Consider the following 21235-nt stretch of genomic DNA (forward strand, 5'->3'; position numbering starts at 1 on the left):
ACTAACAGAGAGGCTAGTTCCTCTCTCTTATGTAGCCACCCAGGAGATATAGAAAAGAGAATTTGAGAACTAGCGACTGGTAACAGCTCTCTGCTTCAGAGGTCCAGTTGAGGGACAGGTCTAACTTGCCTCAACTGGCAACAGTTCCCTAGGAACCTTCTGCTAGCTTGGGTCACCTAGTTCATAGTTTGTGCAAGCAGATGACTTGCACGTAGCTTCCATTCACTTTGTATAACCTAAACATATAAGAGACCTGCATTGGAAGGATTATGTTAGATGTTGGCAGACTTACCTTATATTTTATTCAATTTGGCATGCCGGTTTTTGTTTGCTTATTTTCCCTTACACCTATTCTGCTACTAAAGTAAATGTTTTCTTCCTAACAGGAGAAATTTTAACCACAAAAGAGAATACACTTTCTCCACGTTGCACTGGCACCATGATCAAGTCATGGATTTAGCTTTTTCTGTGGAGGGTGAGTGCAAACGTCTTAAAATGCAGGAACAAAAAAGAAATTGCTGAAGTTTAGAGTCCTCCATCTTGAACAAATGTTTCAATTCTAGGAATGAACTCATATTTCTAGGAAAGGCTTTTTGAGGACTTTTTGGGTGGAGTAATAGAAAGGTGGAAGCAGTTGTGGCTTTTTTGTGTACACAGCTGTATACTTGTTCCACAAAAGTAAGGAAATCAGATGTGTAAGCATGTTTCATGCCAATATTTTGGCTGACAGACACAGCTTCAAAGATTTTCCTTCTTAAGCAATGTAAATCTTGAACCAGCTGTCACCTTTATTAAGTGACAATTATTTTGTGAGGATGTAGCGAAATGTGAGTTCTTATTGGAGTCAAATCCAAATTTTAAAAAACCAAGTCAAAGAAATCTTATATGGGCTCACGCTTTACTTTCTTTGAATATAGTGGAAAAACTTTTTTGTGGAACATGACTCTGCCACACACTATAGATCTTGTTTCTAGCCTTTCCTCTCAAGCAGGAAGCATTTTGCAGTATTTAATATTAAATAGAAAGTTTCTGCTGTGTTGTAGTGCAAAATATAGTTAGCTGACTGTCCCAAGAAATGAATTAAATTAGCTGTTCCTGGGGATTTATTAAAAACCCTTTTGATGATTGCAGCAGCAGCATTTGTCTTACTGAGTGTGAGAGGTCAGACAAGTTAAGAGATTTGACCAGTCTTAGCAGTGATGTATAATTTGTTTGCTCCAGATATAATTTAAAAAACTTAAATATAGAATTGGTGTCTAGCTATCCTAGTACACTAGAAATATAGAGATGTTATTTCAAAATAGTTGCTCTAACTATTGGGTTTTGTATTGCATGTGAAGGTAACAGCCTGCTGAGTGGTGGGGTTGAGTCTGTACTGGTTCAGTGGCGTGATGGATCAGATTGTAAGAAGGAATTCCTGCCCCGTTTGGGATCTACTATTGAACACATTTCTGCCTCACTAGATGGATCTTTCTATTGTACCTCTCACTCAGAAAACAGTAAGCACAAGCCTATTGTTATAGTATTAATTCCATAAGGAATTCACGAACCATAGATTTATTAGAGTTTATGAACTTCAGATTCAGTGATTGGTATTGTACACAAGTTCACAACTCTTCTGAAAGAGTAGATCTTTAATCTTTTATTTCCTATGTTATCAAGAGTTGGATTTTGTTTACAGATTGTGGAACCTTGCAATTAGTTTTTCTAGAGTGGTAGTTGGTCACAAAGATTGTGATAAGCTGGTACATCTCTCTTCTTTGAAACATCCTTGTGCTGCTTACTTTCTAGATCGTTTTCAAGGCTCTGATATTTAGTGTACATGTGTTACATTTCTAGTTTAGTAGTAGAATGATTTCTTAAAGACGAATAATAGCTGGATGCTTATCCTGGAAAAAGCTGTAGAAATAGCTAACTGTTGCTTTTTACATCACGTAAGCCTTGCTTTGTTAATTTTGTATTAATTTTTACATGCAGAAATAACAATTATACACAGCAACCTGCGCGTTTCTGCTGTAATTCAAGGATTAGTCAAAGGTATGTGCACTGAAACAGAACTTTTCTTCTTCTAAGCTAAAGACATAACTTTTCTTCTTCTAAGCTAAAGACATAACTGTCTAACTTCATTCATTTGCTGTTCTCTGCAGGCAATGATGTCAAGACTGGTTTGGTGGTTGATCCTAGAACTAAAGCTTTGGTTCTGAATGGAAAACCTGGTCATGTGCAGTTCTATTGTCTCAAAACTGACAAACAGTTGTACAATGTAAGTTGCATAGATTGGTGTGGTAAGTTATACATTGTTTCTGCAGTCACTTATGTGACAGAATTACACTTGCAATATAAGGCAGGTTGGAAAGAGTAGCTCAGTGGTAATACAGCATAAGATTGGAATCATTAGAGCAGAGTTCTATTTAGGGATGTAAGAGACTAGTTGCCTATCCAATAAGCATATGCTTATTGGATAGTCGACTAGTTGCTTTCCCCCCTTGCTGCCTCTATCAGAGAGAGGCAGCAAAGGGGGGGAGCAGGAGTTGGTGCTGGGGGGGAGCCAGCTTAAAAGCCGGTTCCCCAGCTTTGTTTGGGGGGGTGGGCAGGGCTCTTACTACATTTCAAAAGCAGAAGCGCCACAGGAGCAGGGGGTGAGCAGGGGACTCAAGCAGCCCCCCGCTGATCCTGCGCTCCCTGCTTTTGAAATGTGCAAGAACCCTGGAGGGGAACTCTTGCACATTTCAAAAGCAGGGAGTGCATGGCCAAAGGGGACTGCTCGAGTCCCCTGATGGTCTCATGCTCCCTGCCATGCTTTCCCCTTTGAAATGTAGCAAGAGCCCTGACAGCTCTTGCTGCATTTCAGAGACAGAGGTGTCCTTATCGACTAATTGAATAGTTGATGCAAATTGCATCGACTACTCAATTAGTTGATTAATCTGAATTTAACATCCTTAATTCTGTTCTCAGCTTAGCAATAGACTTCCTCTGTGAACTTAGTAAAATCATTTCTATGCCTTGACTTGCAGTGTTGTAATGTGATGAGAATATTACAGAAACGCAGTGTTCTAATATATAAACGAAGTAGGATTTGTTGAATTGTTTCTTTAAAGCTATGCCTTAGAAAACTAATCTCAATTCTTACTGTGATGGACAATCTGGAACTGAGTGTAATGAGAATAAGATTGTCAGGTCTCTACAGAAAATCAAACTGTATTTTGGTGTGTTGCTACATCTTCTGAATTGGGGATACTTCATGGCTTTTCCAGGCATTTTTCGTGTATTAAAGCCAAGTTTGGCAATCAGTTCCATGATTCAGTTCAGTATGCCATCTAGTTTTCAATGGTTCTGATAATTTCCAGAACATCTTTCCTTTCATGGTTGTCCTTTGTCCCATGACTGATTTTTTTCCAAACTCTCACTTGAAATTTAAAATTAGTTTTGCTCTTGTGACTCCTCCAGCTCGATATCGTGCAGCAGGAATTTATCCATCAAGTAGGTCTAAACCAGGTTGAATTGGTGAAGGCTGCATTTAGTACTCGAGGCAGTTGGTTGGCAACAGTGGAACAGCGAGAAGAAAAGGAAACGGAACTTGAATTACAGATGAAACTGTGGAACTATGATGAGCAAACACAAAGGTACTGATAGTTGCCCTGTGGGTAAACTACACAATATTTCACTTCTTGTTAAATATTGTGCAGATGACTATAGTGTGTATATTTAAATAGCACTTTCGCATATGAATTGTTCATCACACTTATTTGAATTCTAGTTCTTGAAATTAACAGTTTAAACAATTTTTATGCTCCAGTAGCAGTCGGTTTCTTTACATGTTAATACTATCTACTTGAATCTGTTTTATCATTCTAATCTACTATCCCTCTGGCCAGATACATTGTATGAAAATGTAAAATCTTGAAACAGTACCCTAGTGCCAATATTTACCTGATCTTCTTGGGCTGGATTTGTTAATCTTCTGAGCAACCATAAAGCTCACCTTTTTTCTTGCTCATTTTGGAGAGCACTGAATAGATGTCACACACAGTTGTTTGGCATGATAGTTACAGTATTGGAGTAAAAACTTAAATTAGAAGGGGTTCCCAGAATTTAGGGCAAGCACTTCTAGTGGGTATGTTTCTCAATTACTTTGTAATTGAGGAGAAGGGGAATGAGGAAGTATAGACCTAGTAAACTAAATATGAGTTTACACGTTGACTGGCAACAAAATTCTGGTCAAACCACTTTTCCTTTTTCCCAATCACCATCTTTCTTCTTCCTCCCTCTTGATCTTCCCCTCCTCCCCCCATAAAAAAAGAATATAAACTTGATGAAAAATCAAAATGAGACAGTGATTTTTTTTCTTTGGTTTGGTCCCTATAGTTTTACTCTGAACACCAGAATAAATATGCCACACGAAGGTCATGTAACAGCTCTGTGTTTCCGTGACACAGATGAATTGGAAGATAGAACTCCTACCTTGGTAACAGCTGGCAAGGATGGTCGATTTAAAGTCTGGGTGTTAGAGAATGACTCTGATGCAGAGAGTGAGTATGGCCAATACATAATTTACTCTTATTTGCTACCTGTTGAACATGTGGAAATAGTGACTCCAATCTTCTCCATCCATACACGAGTGCACAGGATCAGTGCCTCACAGTACATCATTCTCTTCTGTGTGCCCAGTACAGAGTTCAGTCACATTTTGCATCATTTATCATACTTAGGAATGTAGGCAAGTTAGAGGTGTGATAGGAACCTAAATGCATGGATCACACTAGCCCAAAGCCCTCTACCATTGGTTCCCAACTAGGGATATGCATACCACTCGAGTATGTGGCAGTCTTCCAAGGAGTACATCAACTCATCTAGATGTTTGTCTGATTTTACAACAGGATACATAAACAATACTAGCAAAATCAGTATAAACTAAAATTTCATACAGTGAGTAATAAGGATATCAAGGTGTAGACTACACGCATTCCCTCCCCCACTGCCTTGCTGCCTCTGTATCAGAAGCAACAGAAGGGCAGGTGCTCCCTCCCCCTTGCTGCCTCCTTCAGAGGTAGGGGGGTGAGGCAGGAGCTGCCTGCTCTCTCTCTCTCTCCCTCCCCCTCCACCCCCCCCTTCCCCCCACCCACACACACACACACACATAAAATATGCTGCAGCAGGGTGAGGTGGCAGGCGGAGCAGCTCTCACCCTGGCACCCTGTGTTGCTGCCTCTGATACAGAAGCTGCAGTTCAGCATGGGCGGGAGGGTTCCCTGGGAGTGGGGCCAGGAGCACGCTGGCTGCCAGCCCTACCTCCAGGGGCTATTGAATAGTTGTGTAACCACTAAAATTTCATGCAGTGACACAACTATCGAATTACATGCTATTTAACATCCCTAATGAGTGAGCAGTTTCTAAGTATTAGTGTATTGTGATGTTTTTTTTGCATTTGTATGTCTGATTTTGTAACCAAGTAGTTTTTAAGGGAGATGAGGCTGTGGGGTACACAACAAAAATCAGACTCCTGGAAGGGATACAGTAGTCTGCAAAGAGTTGAGAGCTACTACCCTGTGCGGAAGGAAACTGTGACCTCCATCCACAGCTCATGTGAATGACTGCAATCCAGCCTTTACTTTGTTGATGGGAGGACTTTTTTTGTTTGTTGGGCCAAGTCCTCATATACAAAGCTTTGCTCATGAGTGGTATTCTTGTTTAATTGACTTGATCTGTTCCCACATAATAGAAAACTGAGTTTACAGTACCTTGTAGTTAAATTCTCATTCATTCTTGCGTGCATATGTTAAACTCTGCATCCTTAAAATGCAGATAGAATATATTTGTGTTGATTGCATGGATGAGAAAATGTGAAAAACTGAAGACACTTCACCCACCAAAAATCATGTTGAGACTCATTGTAACATTAATAAAAGCTAAGGACTTCAGGGGGTGTGTAACATCCCATAACCTTTCTAACTCATGGATATAAGGGCATCCCATTAATGCACTTCTTCGTATAGATTGAACCTCTCTAGTTCGGCACCCTTGGCATCTGACCAGTGCCGAACCAAAGAATTTGCTGAGCCATGAGAGATCAATATTAGCTAGTAGTATTAGCAACACTTCCATGCTTACTGGGATGTTAGAAGACATTTAGGGGTAAATTAGAGCTAAATAACAGGTTATAACACTAAGGGTGTGTCTAGACTACAGGGTTGTCAACAAAAGTGGATTTTGTCGACAAAGTTATACCTGCGTCTACACTTGCGCCTAATTCTGACGATATAACGTTGCCAGAACTCGGCAGTTTTGTCGATGGTGGTAAACCTCATTCTACGAGGAATAACACCTTTTGTTGACAGAGTTCTGTCGACAGAAGGCGTTATTGCAGCTACACCATCCTTTGCGTCTACACTGTCATGTCGACAAAGCAGCTTGCTTTGTTGACAGAACTGGATGTAGTGAAGCTTTGTCGACAGTATCTGTCGACACATACTCTGTCGACAAAAGCCTGTAGTCTAGACGTACCCTAAGAGCCAGGACTGGTGGCTGTAAACAGACTTTATGGACTGCAGGAAACTTGGCCACACTCATGATAACTAAAATCATGCCAGACTAGAGAGGTTCAGCCTATACTTGTGTTGCCATAATAGTCAAAATGAAGTATGTGTAACTTTCCTGACAGTCCACAGGTTCTCAAATATGAGTTTTCCACAGCAACCTTTCAGCAGTCTGCTTGCATTTTGATTGTGTTCATTTTGTTTTAATTCTCATGGATAAATGGAGATTTTTTTTTCTGATACCATTAGATTACATGGATTACCTTTTTTCTTGCGCTGGTTTTTGTTTACCGTAGTAAATTTTTCTGAATCATTGGATTTAGTGCTTGTACAATGCCTAAATATGCTGACATGGGTATAATCTAAGAGCAAGTTCCAAGGGAGCCAGGGCTCCAGGCAAGCACTAGGTCCCGGGGAGCAGGACTGCCAGCGGAGCCAGTATCACCAGAATCAGGCTTAAAAGCTGGCTTACTGTGCACATCTCTTCTGAGGGAGAAGTTAACTCTGCAGGTGCGTTTAACTGCTGAGATTTTCAGTGGTTATGCAGTTACCCAATTTACCTGCATTTTAACATCCCTAATGTGCAATAAGGTTCAGTAAAAATCAAGTATAGGTAATCGAACACTTACATTTTAGAAATAGCCTCAAGTTTCTTTAGCCTGAAATGTCTGGTACTTTTAAAGACTGTTCATTTTCATTGATGATACTGATCACCTTTCCACATGGTGACAGGAATTAAAATGAGATATTTCTAGCACTCACTTTTTAAAAGTTCTATTTTCTGTAGTTTGCGTATTGAACCAAAAACATTGCAAATGTGCAAATTCCATGATGTCTTGAATTAGCGGTAGAAGTATAGAATCTTAATAATGGAACACTTGCTGGGCATTTTCTATAGTGGCATATGAGAGATCTTTTTAAAACCCTGTAAATATGTACAGCTTTCAAATGTAAATAGAGAATCTGAATGGCTTCTTAACAGAAATGCTGCTCAGTTCTGTTTAGAAGTTTTAATACAGACAACTAATAAACAAAAACATGTTAATGATTCAATCTAACAGAACCAAGTATGGGATGGAGCTGTGATTTTGTGGGCAGTTATCATAACTACCCAGCTAATACCTGCTGCTTCTCAGAAGATGGCTCTTTGCTTGCTGTTAGCTTTGAAAGAACAGTCACTGTGTGGGACTCGGATACCTGGGATCTTAAATGCACATTTTGTCATCCTCCTGGAAAAATACGGTATGTGACAATTGTTTATCATTTGTCTTTTTTTACTTAAAGGTATTAATTGAGCACTAGTATGTATTCATACAGAGATTAAATATTTGCATTTGTATAAATCCACTTACGAGTTTTCAGAGTTGTAAATATTAAAAACAATTGTTACAATATTTATTTAAAGCTGTTTTGCTAAAAGTTTTTTCAGTAACTTCAGTGCACCTAGCTCCATCTGCTGTTTTTTACCCTTTCATCTCTCTTGTGTGACTCGTATTCCTTCACTATCTACTCCTGCCAACTTCGCTTGACTCAGTGCACATAGCTACTACTGAGTATTTTTGTCTCTGCTTTATTCCCATTATTCTGCAGTAAGGAGCTAGTTCATCGCCCGCCTCTTTTTTCACTCTTCAGGCCCTGTTATTGCCCAGCAGGACAGCAGATGGCACTGCACACCGAAATGAGTTACCTGAGTCCTCATGCTATCATCTGCATGTTTTGTTAGTCTTTAAAGTGCTACCAGACTATTTGTTGGTTTTTAAGTTTATCCTATGCAGACTAACTTTGCTACCCCCTGTAGATTTTGCTTTACCTATGTCTCTCATGGAGTAACAGGATGCTCCCAGCCAGCTTCCCAGCTCTCTGGCCTTGCATCCCTAGTGGAGTATATACTCAGAATTATGCTATCATGTACTGAATATGGATTCATACAGTGCAAGTTCGTTAATTAATATTTGCTCCCCCTCAATGTGGGGAAGATAAGCAACAGCTTTTGTTTCAAGAGCTAGGATTTCCAAACACTTCATTCAAAAACTCACTAGTAAAATAAAACAAGTTTATTAATTACAGAAATTTAGATTGTAATTGCTTTTAACTGCTAGCAAACAGTTGAAAGCAGATTGGCTAACAAATAAACAAAAACACAAACAAAGCCTAATAAACTAGATAGAATTTGAATTGGCAATATCCAGTTCCCCTTATTGATTGTCAAGAAGTTTATCAAGTTTCCATACATAGGCTGGCAATCCTTTTAGCCTAGAGCCAGGACTTTCCCAGTTCAGTCTGTTCCTCCGGTGATTCCGGGTGTTCTCTTGGGAGGCATTTGGGGGCAGCCATGTCAGTTCCTTTTTCAGTATCTTATTCCCACTTGCTAGAAAGTTTTTTTGCTGTAATGTGTGTCAAACAGTTCCCATTGTCTAGTGCTATCTCTGAAAGTTTTCTGTTGTACCTAGTTCCTGGGGTAATCCTTGTACTTATGCATATTTTATCTGTAAGCTATCAGCATTGGCCTTTTTATTGTTGTACCTGAAAAGCTGCTTGTAGGTGTTCTCAACTCACCAACAAGTTTTAGTAGCACATAGCTAAACTCCATAATTTCATGTACAATCCAGCAAGACATTATCTAACAGATCAAGACTTTTAGAATACTTCACAAAGCATACTTTGTACAAAACATATCATAATTATATGAGTGCTGAATATGTGGTTGCCAAAGTATCACACTTCTCTCATATGGGAACTTATATTCTGTGAAGATTGTCTAAAACTGACATTTTTCTTGGAATTATTGTCTGTCAGTACTTGGGGATGGTAGCATAGTACTGCTGTCAAGTACTCTTCTTGTTGAGGTGTAACTATTTTGTAACAAATTATTGAAAATGAATATTTTTATGGCTCTATTAAAGGGGCCATGTCAACTTAATGCAAAACTCAATATTGTTTTTACTTGTTGGTGTTCATGAAATACTGTAATTGCCATTTTCACTTTTTCTAGTCAATTTCACGTTTTCTATCTGTATAGTCCATTTCATGTGGGTTTCACATGATGGGGGAATGAAATTGAGAAATGTGTGGCAGTAAAATGACAGAAGCTGGCAGGAAAATTCAGGGACAGGTTACCCACACTGTTAAACTCTCTTTAAATAACTGACCAGCTTTCAGGTTAAATCTGTAATCTGTTAACCCAGAACATTTTTTTTTCTTTTTGGGTGTACTAGAACCTTTATGGTCTGCATGCTGCTACAATGGTAAATTTTCTGCAGGCTAGTCAATCATTTGTATGTCCTTAATTGTATATAGTGGACAGCTATGTTGTAATTAAAGGGAACTGCCATTTACATTAGACCTAGAATAATTATTTTTAAACTCACAAACTTTTAGTTTCTAATTAATATTAAAAAGCCTGTGTAAGATTTCTAAAAACAAAAATACTTGAAATCAAGATTTTCTTTAATTGTATTAGTGCAAGAGAACCAGAAATTAATATTGACTAGAAACAGACCAGCCTAATTTTACTCACCAGTCTGAAAGATGGAAACAGTATTAGTGGTGAAAAGTAAATTAGAATAGTAAAACTGAAAGAAAATCTTTAGTAACCGGAGAAATGCTTTAAATATTTTTTTTATTATACTGTGACTTTAATACCCATGATTGACTAATTACTTATAGCGACCATTGTAGGATGAGATTTATCATGACCTTTCTTTTATATCAGGGTGTTACAAAGAATATTGTAAGTATGTCACAGCTGTTTTTCTGATGAGCTTTTTAAGACTATTAACACTTTCAGAATGTTTACTTTTATTTCTTACTGAGCCACTAGAGAGGGATCTGGAAGGCTAAATTCTGTTACAGCAGATAACTTAATGAAATTTGGCTTAATTTAAAAAGATTTAAGTTTTAACAAAGTGTGTTTTGTGGTTGCTTGTAGTTATAAATCTGCCATTATACAGATGATCAAAGGCTTATTAATTTCATTTTGGCTTTTATTCACTTAGAAACCTGTGTTTTGGGAGACTAAGTTGTTCCAAATACCTCCTTGGTACCACTGATAATGGCTTTCTCTGTTGCTGGAACCTGCTCAGCTGTGCATGTAAGATCAGTTTTATTATATCAGTGAGTATTACCCACTAGACCAGTACAGATAATAATTAGCAATTACATTTTTGGTGTAGTCCAGAATACCTGGAGTTTTGATTTCAAACTGACCTGCCACTTAACAGCATATGGAACTATCATTGGCACTTAACCTATTTAAGTTTGATGTGATAATGTAGTCCATCTTTGCTCCACTATCTGACACCATTCCATACCGTAAACTCTGCAGCAATCTTGGCTGAAATGTTTGCACTTACATTCTTATTCATAAGAGAATTTTTGGAGTTGGAATATGATTAGGCTTGGAAAGACTAGATTTTTATCAGTAAATGTCAGTTAAATTGAATTCACTGTATATCAAACCAACAAAAAAAACCTCAATTGGCAAAATAAGAAAAAAGTTACTTGAAAATGTATTCGTTTTAAGGGTAGTTAAGTTGTATATTTTGCCATGTGATGCTGACAACGTGTAACGATTATAAAGCTAACTTTTTACATCTTCATGTTTGCTGTTGCCAGAAAAATGTCTTATTCTCCCATAATTTCCAGCAGCTGTGAACATTTAAGTCAGTTTTTTAAAGCTTAAAACAGACACAAAATTGCAGGTTTTAAGCTTTAAAAAACTCATGCTTCCAAATATTCAATATGGGTCATTCCTATTCAGTATAGGTATGACTGGTTTATGCAGTTCTGATCTTAGTATTTTTGTAAAAAGCCTTCCAGTCCAGAATGCATTCATATCAAACTCCAACTGACTAGACATTCAAATCCTTTTTCTCTTCTGCTCATATAGCAGGACTGATACTTACTTGTGTTTGTACTCACCTGTGAACATTAAAGTTTGTCTGAGTTTTCCAGGCAGATGTATCACTATAGGTGCATTTTCCACATTTGGCTTCTTTTATATAGTAAAACATCTGACTTCCTTTTATGCCTGGTGGTTTATTTTTTTTAGTGGAATGGAGCGCACAGCTCAACATAATGGTTCTGCAGCCAGACCCCCTTTCAGAAAACATTGCTGCATTCTCACGGCTCGTGGACAGTTCTGACTGTAAGTACAAAGGTTTCTTCATTAGCAAAAGATGATGAAACCTGTAAGATTGGAAACATGGTTTCTAGACTGTTATATTTGATTACTGAAGACCTGTTTTTAAAAAATCATAAAATAGACTGTAGTGCCTTAAGTTTTGCCTGTAGGAAACTGTGCCCTAGCAGGTATGTAGGGCTCCCCTGCCACACATCTTTTCCAGAGCACTGTTGGCTGCTGCTTTGGCAATGCAATTGTGGGTCAGTCACTTTTTCTGCATGAACTGTTCTTAGTCCTTCCACATTAGGTGTGAAACTGCCTAAATTTAGGGCAGATGGAGCAGCCATAGGTTTCACTGTGTATATCTTGTAGGTCCAGCCTTAATGTAACATTTGTAGCTCTTTTGCTTTGCAGAAGGAGTTGTTTGTTTTTGCTTTTTGGCTGGGAATACCATGAAGGCAAATGTGAGTTCTTGGGGATGAGTGCCTCCTAGCATGCAGTAATATCTTAGCCATTCAGTGTGCATTTAGTTGAATGGAAATGACATGTGTGGCCTTGTCCATCCCAAGAAGGATTGGGAGGGAACAAATCTTTTGTGTACTAAAAACAGAAAATATTTGTTTTGCCAGTGTTTATATTTAAACCAAATGAGCCAAGGCCATTCTGTATCCAGAGAAATCTCTGTAGAGAGCGAGTCCAGTGGGCTGTCTTCATTCCAAGAGATGTCCCTGAATCAGTTGGCTCAGAAAAACACCAGTGGTTAAGCAGATCTCAACTTTATGTCCTGACTGAAACACAGGTAAGGAGAAGTGACTGGCAGGGAAGAAGGAATAAGAGAACTGTCACTTTAAAAATTGTTCTACTATCTAAACAAGAAATAAAAATCCAGGCTTCTGGCAGTCAGTGTTATGGGCTTCCTCTTGTATTTTGTTGTTGTTCCTGCTTTCAACCAGTATAAGATACAATGTCATTAGTTTTCAATTTCTAAAACAGTTTACCTTAACTGATTATTATTGATTCTACTTCAGTTGCTTTTAGTTTTTACTGCCCCTAAGCCAGGTGAAAGAGCAATACTATGTTTTCTGGAAAAGAAAATTACTGTTATTGCCTAACACTTATCTGACTATCATATGAGCTATTTATAATGTGTATGCAAAATATTTTTTTTAAAATCATTGCTATTAAATCAAACTACTAGCTTCCTGCAATTTTGTCTTGCTCTTTTCCTACTCCCAAAAAGACCTATCTTAACTTTAATTTACCTCTTGGGCTCTGGTTTTTCCCTTTTATTGCTTTGTTGTATAAAATATGTAGTAGGGGATGTGTGTCTGCTTTTGTTTCACAAAAATGGCAGCCTTTCATGCAGTAAAACTATTTTGTAAAATAATACACTGAAGTCTTTCCAACACTTTGTTCCACTCTCTAATCTGGCTGCATCATTCTGCATGTTTTAGGATCTACTGACTTTTAGCACAAAGTCCGCAGAAGAGAGGCTTACGCCGTCAAGCAAACAGGTACGTTTATAGTTGTTCTGATACTGGAGATCTGTAAAGGACTTTAAAGTTCATTCAGTTGGACACTTACTTGTGAGATCTAAATTCTGCTCCATCATAAGTGTTCAGATAACCTTGGCATGGAGCCAGAGGTGGCTGTCCAAAGGTGCAGTGCTGTGCAACTCAGTTGTTGCTTATTTCTTAGCAGCATTGCTTCTTGTTAAAAGTTTAAGTAACAGATGGCTGTCCTTTCTCCTGGCAAGAGTGTTACCTCTGTACTAAAAGCACTTAAAAGTGATATCTTGATATTTTAAAGTACTAGTACAGTAAACTTCCGATAATCCGGCACCTTTAGGACCCAGGGGGTGCCAGATTATCAGATATGCTGGACTATCAGAAGGGGAGGCTATCAGGGGCCTGGGGTGAGGTGGATGCCACCCCAGACCTCTCATAGCCCCCCCTTCCGATAGTCCGGCTCTGCTGGTCAGTTTCAGCGGCGGCTGAATCGGGGGTGCCTGCAGCAGAGCAGCTGGAGTGCTGCTGGGTTGGTCCGGTAGCGCCGACCCTTGGCGTGGCGAAACCAACCTGGCAGCATCCCAGCTGCTCTTGGGGACGCCTGGGGCAGAGCATCTGGGGTGCTGCCGGGTTGGTCTCGCAGCGCCGCTCCTTGGCGCTACTGGACCAACCCGGCAGCGCCCCAGCTTCTCTGCCCCAGGTGTCCCTGTCAGCCGACGGTCAGGGCAGTGTGTGCGTGTGTGTTACACCCAAGTCTTCAACTGCTGAGACACAGTCTCGTTGCAGCGGGCAGCCTAGGAGGCTGGAGGGTGCCCCGAAAAATAGTTTAACGTCCGTGACTTTACTGCTAGGACCGAGGTCCTGTCGCAGAGGGTAGCCAAACAGGCTAACAGACGCCCCAGTGTGTACAGGAAGAGCTTATTACACCTTAGATTTCAGCTGCTAGAATTCGTAATTCCTTCGCAGCGGGCAGCCTTGGGGAAAGACTGAAAGGCGCCCCAGTGGATTGTGCCACCTGGGTGTGACACAAATCCAAACGCCCAAGCTCTTCCTATAACTGTCCCTTTATGACCGGCTGAAGTTCTTTTAAATTGTGCTTGGTTCTATTACAGCAACTGAAGGAGTCAGGTTAAAGCTTAAACAGTTACAGGTTTATTGAGGAAGCTTATAAATCATGTGGTTACAATGGCTATTGCTCTATTTCTTAACTACTAGCAAAATATAGATCTTAAAAATGGTTACAAAGAAGATAAAGATAGAAAAATAGAAATAATGGTACCAAGTAACAGCTTACTCTTTCTATGTGTACACTTAAGACAGGGGACCACATCCAGGTACAATTTTTACCCCCTTCTGTGCCTCTTGACTCCAGCATGTCAGGCCAGGGCCAGTCCCTCAATTCCTAGGAAAGACGAAAATACGAGGTGGGCGTCCCCATTGAACCTCGGGAGGTCAAACACCTAACCCGACCAGCAGGTAGAGGGTAGAATGACACTCAAAAGAGAGTGTGCTGCTGTACCACCTTTATACTCATGGGGTCATTCATTTCTCTTTCTTGTCTATCATGCCAAATGGGGCTGGTCTGTCTTTTGTGAGACCAGTTCTTACAAGGGAGTTGTGAACTTAATTTACACTTGTAAGAGAGAATTGAGATGATTAAATTGGAAGTACTGGACATTCTTTTCTCAGTGGGGGATTCCTCTCCCAGGGACTGTGTGTTCGTATCAACATGGGTGCCAGCCTCGCATATCCTGATCTTGCATCAAAGCAGATCAAAGCTTAATGGCTATGCTGATTGCCTTAATCGCTCTCTCTCTCCACATATCTGTGTTTTCAGCTTCTCAGGATCAGATGAGCCAGCATAGACTATGCTGATTTTACTGCTCCTTCTCTGCCCTGTATGCTTCAGGAAGGCAAATAAGATGGATGAGTTGGGGGAGGGGCGGGGGTGGACGTCCGTCTGGCTACAGTCCCCAAGTCAGCCGCTGCTGATACTGGTCAGCGGCTGACTCCAGGAAGCCCGAGGCACAACTGCTCTACCTCGGCCTTCTTGGAGTCAGCTGCTGGTCAGTTTCAGCAGCGGCTGAATCTGGGACAGCTGGGGTGCTGCCGGTTTGGTCCCGCAGCCCCGAGGGGCAATGCTACGGGACCTACCTGGCAGCACTCCAGCTGCTCTGCCCCCGGATTCCCTGATTCAGCCTCTGGTCAGTTTTAGCAGCAGCTGAATCGGGAAAGCTGGGGGCAGAGAAGCTCCAATGGTCTGGCTGCCCGGAGCATATCCGGATTCCTGATGGTGCCGGACCATCAGGATTACCGGACCATCAGATGCCAGACCATCGGAGTTTTACTGTACTTCTAATTGGCATTGCATCGCAGCTCTTCAGTTTTGTGTTAACTATTTTTTCATGTACTTAATAATGGAGGTGCTAGATTCGGTGTCTTCTGAAAATGCTTTCTAATATAGTGCTAAGAAAATGCAAAAAATGGACACTGTAGAAGTCAGTTCATATTTTGTAAATTATACATAGTCCTATTGTTAGTGGCCCTTTGTTTTAAGTTTTGTGAAAATGTGGTTATCTTTATGAACACCACTGGTAATAAATTAATTTCAAAATTACATAAGCAAATATTTTAAATTCGCATATAGAAAACACTTATACGAGGGGAAGGTCTATACTAGTCCCTATAGCGCGTCTTGTGAAGAAACTCTGTGCTGATAGGAGAATGCTTCCCACCAACATGGCGCCATTGTGTATTTTAATCATTATTTAAATCAGCAAACTTTGATTTAAATCCTTGATTTTAATTGTTTGCATTTGTATTTTTTTATTTTTCTAAAGAAAATAAAATTCCTATTGGTTGATAACTATTAAAACATGTCAGATTGCAAGTAAATGTAGCTTTTATGCTAAATTTGGTGCTTCTTTTTTTAAAACAGGAATATGCATTAAATCTATACATTTATTTAAGCAATTATGAAGTTTAATTTGAATTACTTACTACTTATTTACTAGATTATTTTTTTCTTTATTTGTGCAAAGCTTTACTTGAATGGAAATTTAATTCAATGTGTGTGCGCACAAAATTTTTAAATAAAACTACCTTAAATGTACTGGATACTAAACTTTTCTCAAATTCAGCAAAATATTTGTCGTCATTTAACGCTTGATTAAATAAAGGAAATACCTGTTAGTGAAATGAACTGATTTTTCTGTTCATTATATCCTTTAAGATTTCAGAATTAGTAGATCTCATCCTCTCACACCTAGATTTTATTTATAAATTAAAATATGAAAACAAGTATTCCTGCCACTTCAGCTCCCAGTTGGATTCTTAATTTTGAACTAGATAAACTGAAATAAAGAAAATATTCTCTTTGCCTGCAGAAGAGGCTCCTGTTGTCAAACACTTGCTTAGCATGTTAAATTTATGGTTCCAGGTGCTTAACCAGTAATTTGCATCATTCCAATGGTTTGACTTTCTTTAATACTTGGCAGCAAACATGTACTGCTTAATATTTTTTAAATTAGATTGTTTGGTCTTTACCAATATATATCCATGTTCTTGCAGAAACAGAAGATAATACACTTTTGAATAAGCAATCAGATCTTATTTCGAATGTGCACAGAAATCAGATATCTTGTATAGGAAGGTGCTTTTTTGTTACAAAGTCTCTTGTATAGTGAAGTGGAGTATAAAAATGTAAAAATTAAAGTAGAATGCTCACCACATTCAAGTGAATTAGACTGTATTTGAACTTTATTGCATATCTGTATCTGATTGTAATTAGACTATTTGAACCATGTCTTGGCAAATTCTAAAAGTCTTGTTGCAGAACATGAGTTTGTCATTAGACTGAGATTGGGAATTCAGATCCTTGGCACTGAAATATTATCGTTTTCTTCTGCTCAGAAACGAAGAGCTCTTTTCACCTACGTATTCTGCTTTTTACTTTTCAGTTGGCAGTAGAGGAGAGTCTCCTTGTGACCCCCTTTTATTTGCTATTGGGAAAACACAGACATCAACAGAAATCAAAAGAGAATGCCACTCTTGGGACAGCCGTCTTCCAAAGTCACGTAACCCAAGATTCACCTGCAATCAAAGAGGTAGGTATAATCAGAGATGTGTATAATACACATGCCTATGTAAAAGCATGAAAAATGGAACCTTAAAAGGGATGCTAGTGAGTAGTTGACTACTCAGCTACCCAATAAGCATAAGTACTTGACTACTTACTTCCCCTATCCCCTTGCTACCTTTGTTTGAGACACAGCTGCGAGGGCGGGAGAGAGCAGGAGACAGTGCTGGGGGGAGCTGGCTTAAAAGCTAGTTTTCCCCCAGCATCTTCTCTGCAGTGCTGCTTCCCTTCCCTCACTCCTGCTGCCTTTGTCAGCAGTGGGGCAGGCTGCTCCGCCAGCAGCCCCTGGCTGGAGGGTCCAGTGGGGAGCTGGGGCCTCACATGTACAGGGGTTGCTGCCTATCAGCAGCCCCTGTTTGCGGCTGGCCACAGACAGAGGCTACTCTGACAGTGGCCCCCTGGCCACTGAGAACAGAGGCTGCTAGACTCATTGTGAGCCAGGACCAAGCAGTTCCAGCTTGTGATGGTCTGGGGTGTTGCACCTCTGCATTTTAAACGTAAGAGCCCAGCCGCTCTTACTACATTTAAAATGCAGAGCTGTTGAGTGGGGGAGAGAGCTCTGCAGAGTGGTCCTTGTTGACTAACTGTAAAGTCGATACAATTTGTATCAACTACACAATTAGCCAGATAATTGCAATTTAACATCCTTAAACCTTAATAAAACTTCTGTTTTCTTGTCTTCTCAGCTCCTACACACTCCTGCACATGTGTTGCCATCTGCTTCTTTCCTGTGTTCCATTTTTATTAATTCAATGCTGATATCCAAGGAGAATAAAAGGTAAAAATAATCCAGGCTGATGGCTTAAATAAATCAAATATCAGTTGAAAAAATTTCAACTGGACCCTCTTACATAGTGTTGAGACAGTTATACTTTTTTTATTCATTCCATTGCTTACCATAGTTCATAAGAATGCTTTTAATTAGTGTCATTTTTGCAACCGCTTAATTATCTTGTAAAACTGCTTTTTAAACATGTAACCTTCCCCCTAAAGCTGTAAGATTTTGTTAGATTGATTCCAATAAGTTTGATTGGTGAATGGGGATACATTTTCTTGGCTTCATGTAAAAATAAACAAAATTGCCTTGTGTTTAGCCTTATAAATTGCCTTGTAAATTGTGTTTAGCCTTAATTCAAGTATCAACTCTTCTTTAAATGAATTTTTTTATCATTATCTAAGTCACTTTCCATTGCTAATATCACTAACTGAACTTTGAATCTGTTCATTTCTGCATACTACTCATTTTTATGTTAGGACTAAATTTGTTAGCGTTGCATAGCAAGCTTATGGGACTAATTGATTTAACAGTAATGTGCAACAATTTATGTCTGCGATACCTTCATTTATGAAGCTTGCTCCTTTGTGAGATCAATGTATACGTTATAGAAAATAATTCATGGGTTGGTGGCCTATGGTAGTTATTTTGTAATAGATTTATTAGCATGCCAAGTATACTGAAGCCGATAAAATACTACGTATACTAAGATTAAATTTTAGACAGCCTGTTCTTGAGAAGCTTTACCATAAATGTGGACATAAACAATGAGTTAGCTTTCTAGAAAGACAAGAGGGTTTTTTTAATTATTCATATTGTGTTAGGATCCAGACATACAAGAGATACTAGAAATCTTTGCTGGTACAGCAGTGTGCGGTAGTGTATGCTCGTGTGTGATGTGCCAGCGGGCAGAGAGGGACAAATTTGTTTTTGCTGATACAGAAATGCTGCAATAGCCCTCTTATTGGCAAAAGGAATGTTTATGCTGATATATCAGTTTCTATATAATTGACTTAATTCACTAAACCACCTTGAGCTATACAGGCAACAGCACTTTTGGCTGGTATAAGCTATATCTCCATTGGCAGGGCCTATCAGTAGGCCTGGTCAGAATGTCTGCACATATACTCTAACAGTTTATCCTAGAAATACTTAAACATGTAGCATTACTCATCTGAAATTCTATTGTAATCACTGGGTCTATCAAATAAAAGTTATATTAAGAGTGTTAAGCATTTGTAGAATTGGGCTCTAAAACGGTAGTGATATTCAAATATATAAGAATTGTATAAATACATATACATAAAATTATGCACTTTATCTTGATGTGTTAGTATCTGTCTCTGCCTGTCAGTGGTATATAATTTGCATATATTGTATGTGTTGTAATTTATATATATACTGGGTGTGTAGTGCAGAACGTGTAAATCAGTGATGAGTGTAGGGTGCCCATGTTATTCACAAGCAGTGAGTTATGCAGGTCACAGCAGACAAGTTCCAATTAAACTTTCAGACATGAAGCTGCATGTATTCTGTAGGTAACTATTTCAAACACATTATCAGGACTCTTAAACCCATTCTACCTTAATATCGTGAGATCAGCAGCACAAGTCTGAATGTGAAAGAGAGGACAGCTAGAAGCAATAACTTTTTAGAGTTTCTCTGAAGAGTGAGCTGTAAAGCTTTTTCTGTACTTACAAATGTCAGCACTTTAAGGTTTGATGTTGCTGAATTTTACAGGACTGAAAGACAGTAATGTTCCCTGTTCAGAGGGTGGAAAATTCACTGTGCCAGTGGTATGAAATACCTATTTTTCTAGTCCTGTAACATCATGAATTTATAACTATTACTGTTGCAGGACTGAATACAGTCTGTCCACTATCTTACATTAATATAATATTCAGAAAAGAAATATCTCATTGACAATTTGATTTCTAATAGAACAGTGAGTATTTCAAAAAGTGTTCAAAGGTTTGGATTATTATAATGAATTCAGGACAAATGGATTAGTGAGTGAGATGGGCAAAGATGGGTGCTAAATGGCATGTGTGATATAGCAGTTAGTAAGGGATTGTTCTAGTTCTAGTGTCCATTAAAACCTGTGGGAATTTTTCCATTGACCTCAGACTATACTGGATCAGCCCCAAATATTAGGCCTTATTATAGATTTGGTGTGGGGGTGGGGGTGTGTACACACACGTGCTGAATGTAAATTGTTTCAATTGTAAGTTCTTTGGGACACATCTTTTCCTCGTAAGTAAAGTATCTAGTGTACCGGTAGTCCTACGTGAATAAGTCATGTAACATTTCGTCCTTTTACTTTGAAGTGCTGAAGAAGTGGTGGATGAAGTTGAAATGGACAGTGAAAAAGCAGAGGATGAGTCAGATGAGGATGTAGAGCTTAATGAGGTGGAACAGGATATAAATACTACAGCATTTTTGGGTGAAATTACACCTAAACTGTCTAAATCTCAGGAAAAAGAACTGCGAAAGATAAGAAGAATGGACTACAGTTGGATAGCTGCTCTCTAGAAACATCAGTATATGCATTTTATAGTTTCATATGAATTTAAATATTAATGTTAATGGATTAAATACTGTGTTCTCCCAAAAAGGCTCTTTCAATCATTCGTCGTGTTTTTTTTATTGGATTCCTTTATTGTAAAGGGTATTTCAAAGCATATTTTTTTATTGATTGGTTGTTTGGTCTGGTGTGGTGTGGTGTGGTCCGGTCCAACAAAATTGGAAGTGCCAGGAATGGGTCTGTTTTCCATAACATGGAAAGGAAGGGGCACAGAGAGGAGGGATATGATACTGAGAGTGACCACTGAGGACAGACATGCCACCAAGAGAGTTGGCAGCAGGGCTGAGGCTCTGCCATCTTGCATGCTCCCAGACCAGGTAAGTAGCCCCTCTTCCCCTAAACTCTTCCTCATCCCACCCCCACCCCGCCCTTGGCTGCGCTGCTGTAAGGGAGGAGGAAAGGCCTAGGAGGGCTTGGGGAAGAGAGAAGGCCCCGCCTGATGGGACCCCGCCACCCTCAGCTCTTCCTCACCCCTCCAATTCTCTCACTTCCAGCCTCCTGCCCTCTCACGCGTGCGTGCACACCCCCACACCTCCTGACCCCTCTATCGCACGCTACGCCCTGCCCTGCACAAA

At 39.4% G+C, this 21235-nt stretch overlaps 1 protein-coding gene across 2 annotated transcripts in view; it reads left to right on the forward strand.

Annotated features, from left to right (window-relative positions):
* The window catches only part of WDR75 (WD repeat domain 75), a 34885-nt gene extending 14195 nt beyond the window's left edge, over positions 1-20690 (forward strand). For both annotated transcript variants that reach the window (XM_075934168.2, XM_089779855.1), the window contains exons 8-21: positions 387-475; positions 1341-1499; positions 1978-2037; positions 2148-2263; positions 3448-3623; positions 4366-4529; positions 7595-7775; positions 10529-10623; positions 11584-11679; positions 12285-12454; positions 13110-13169; positions 17123-17269; positions 17988-18079; positions 20404-20690. In XM_075934168.2, coding sequence (XP_075790283.2) covers positions 387-475; positions 1341-1499; positions 1978-2037; positions 2148-2263; positions 3448-3623; positions 4366-4529; positions 7595-7775; positions 10529-10623; positions 11584-11679; positions 12285-12454; positions 13110-13169; positions 17123-17269; positions 17988-18079; positions 20404-20608 — 1810 coding nt within the window. In that variant the 3' untranslated portion in view covers positions 20609-20690. The remainder of the gene's footprint in view (positions 1-386; positions 476-1340; positions 1500-1977; positions 2038-2147; positions 2264-3447; positions 3624-4365; positions 4530-7594; positions 7776-10528; positions 10624-11583; positions 11680-12284; positions 12455-13109; positions 13170-17122; positions 17270-17987; positions 18080-20403) is intronic.
* Positions 20691-21235: the final 545 nt, after the last annotated feature.

The sequence above is a fragment of the Pelodiscus sinensis genome, chromosome 7 (genome assembly GCF_052426305.1).
Source record: "Pelodiscus sinensis isolate ZL-2025 chromosome 7, ASM5242630v1, whole genome shotgun sequence".
Taxonomy (NCBI): domain Eukaryota; kingdom Metazoa; phylum Chordata; order Testudines; family Trionychidae; genus Pelodiscus; species Pelodiscus sinensis.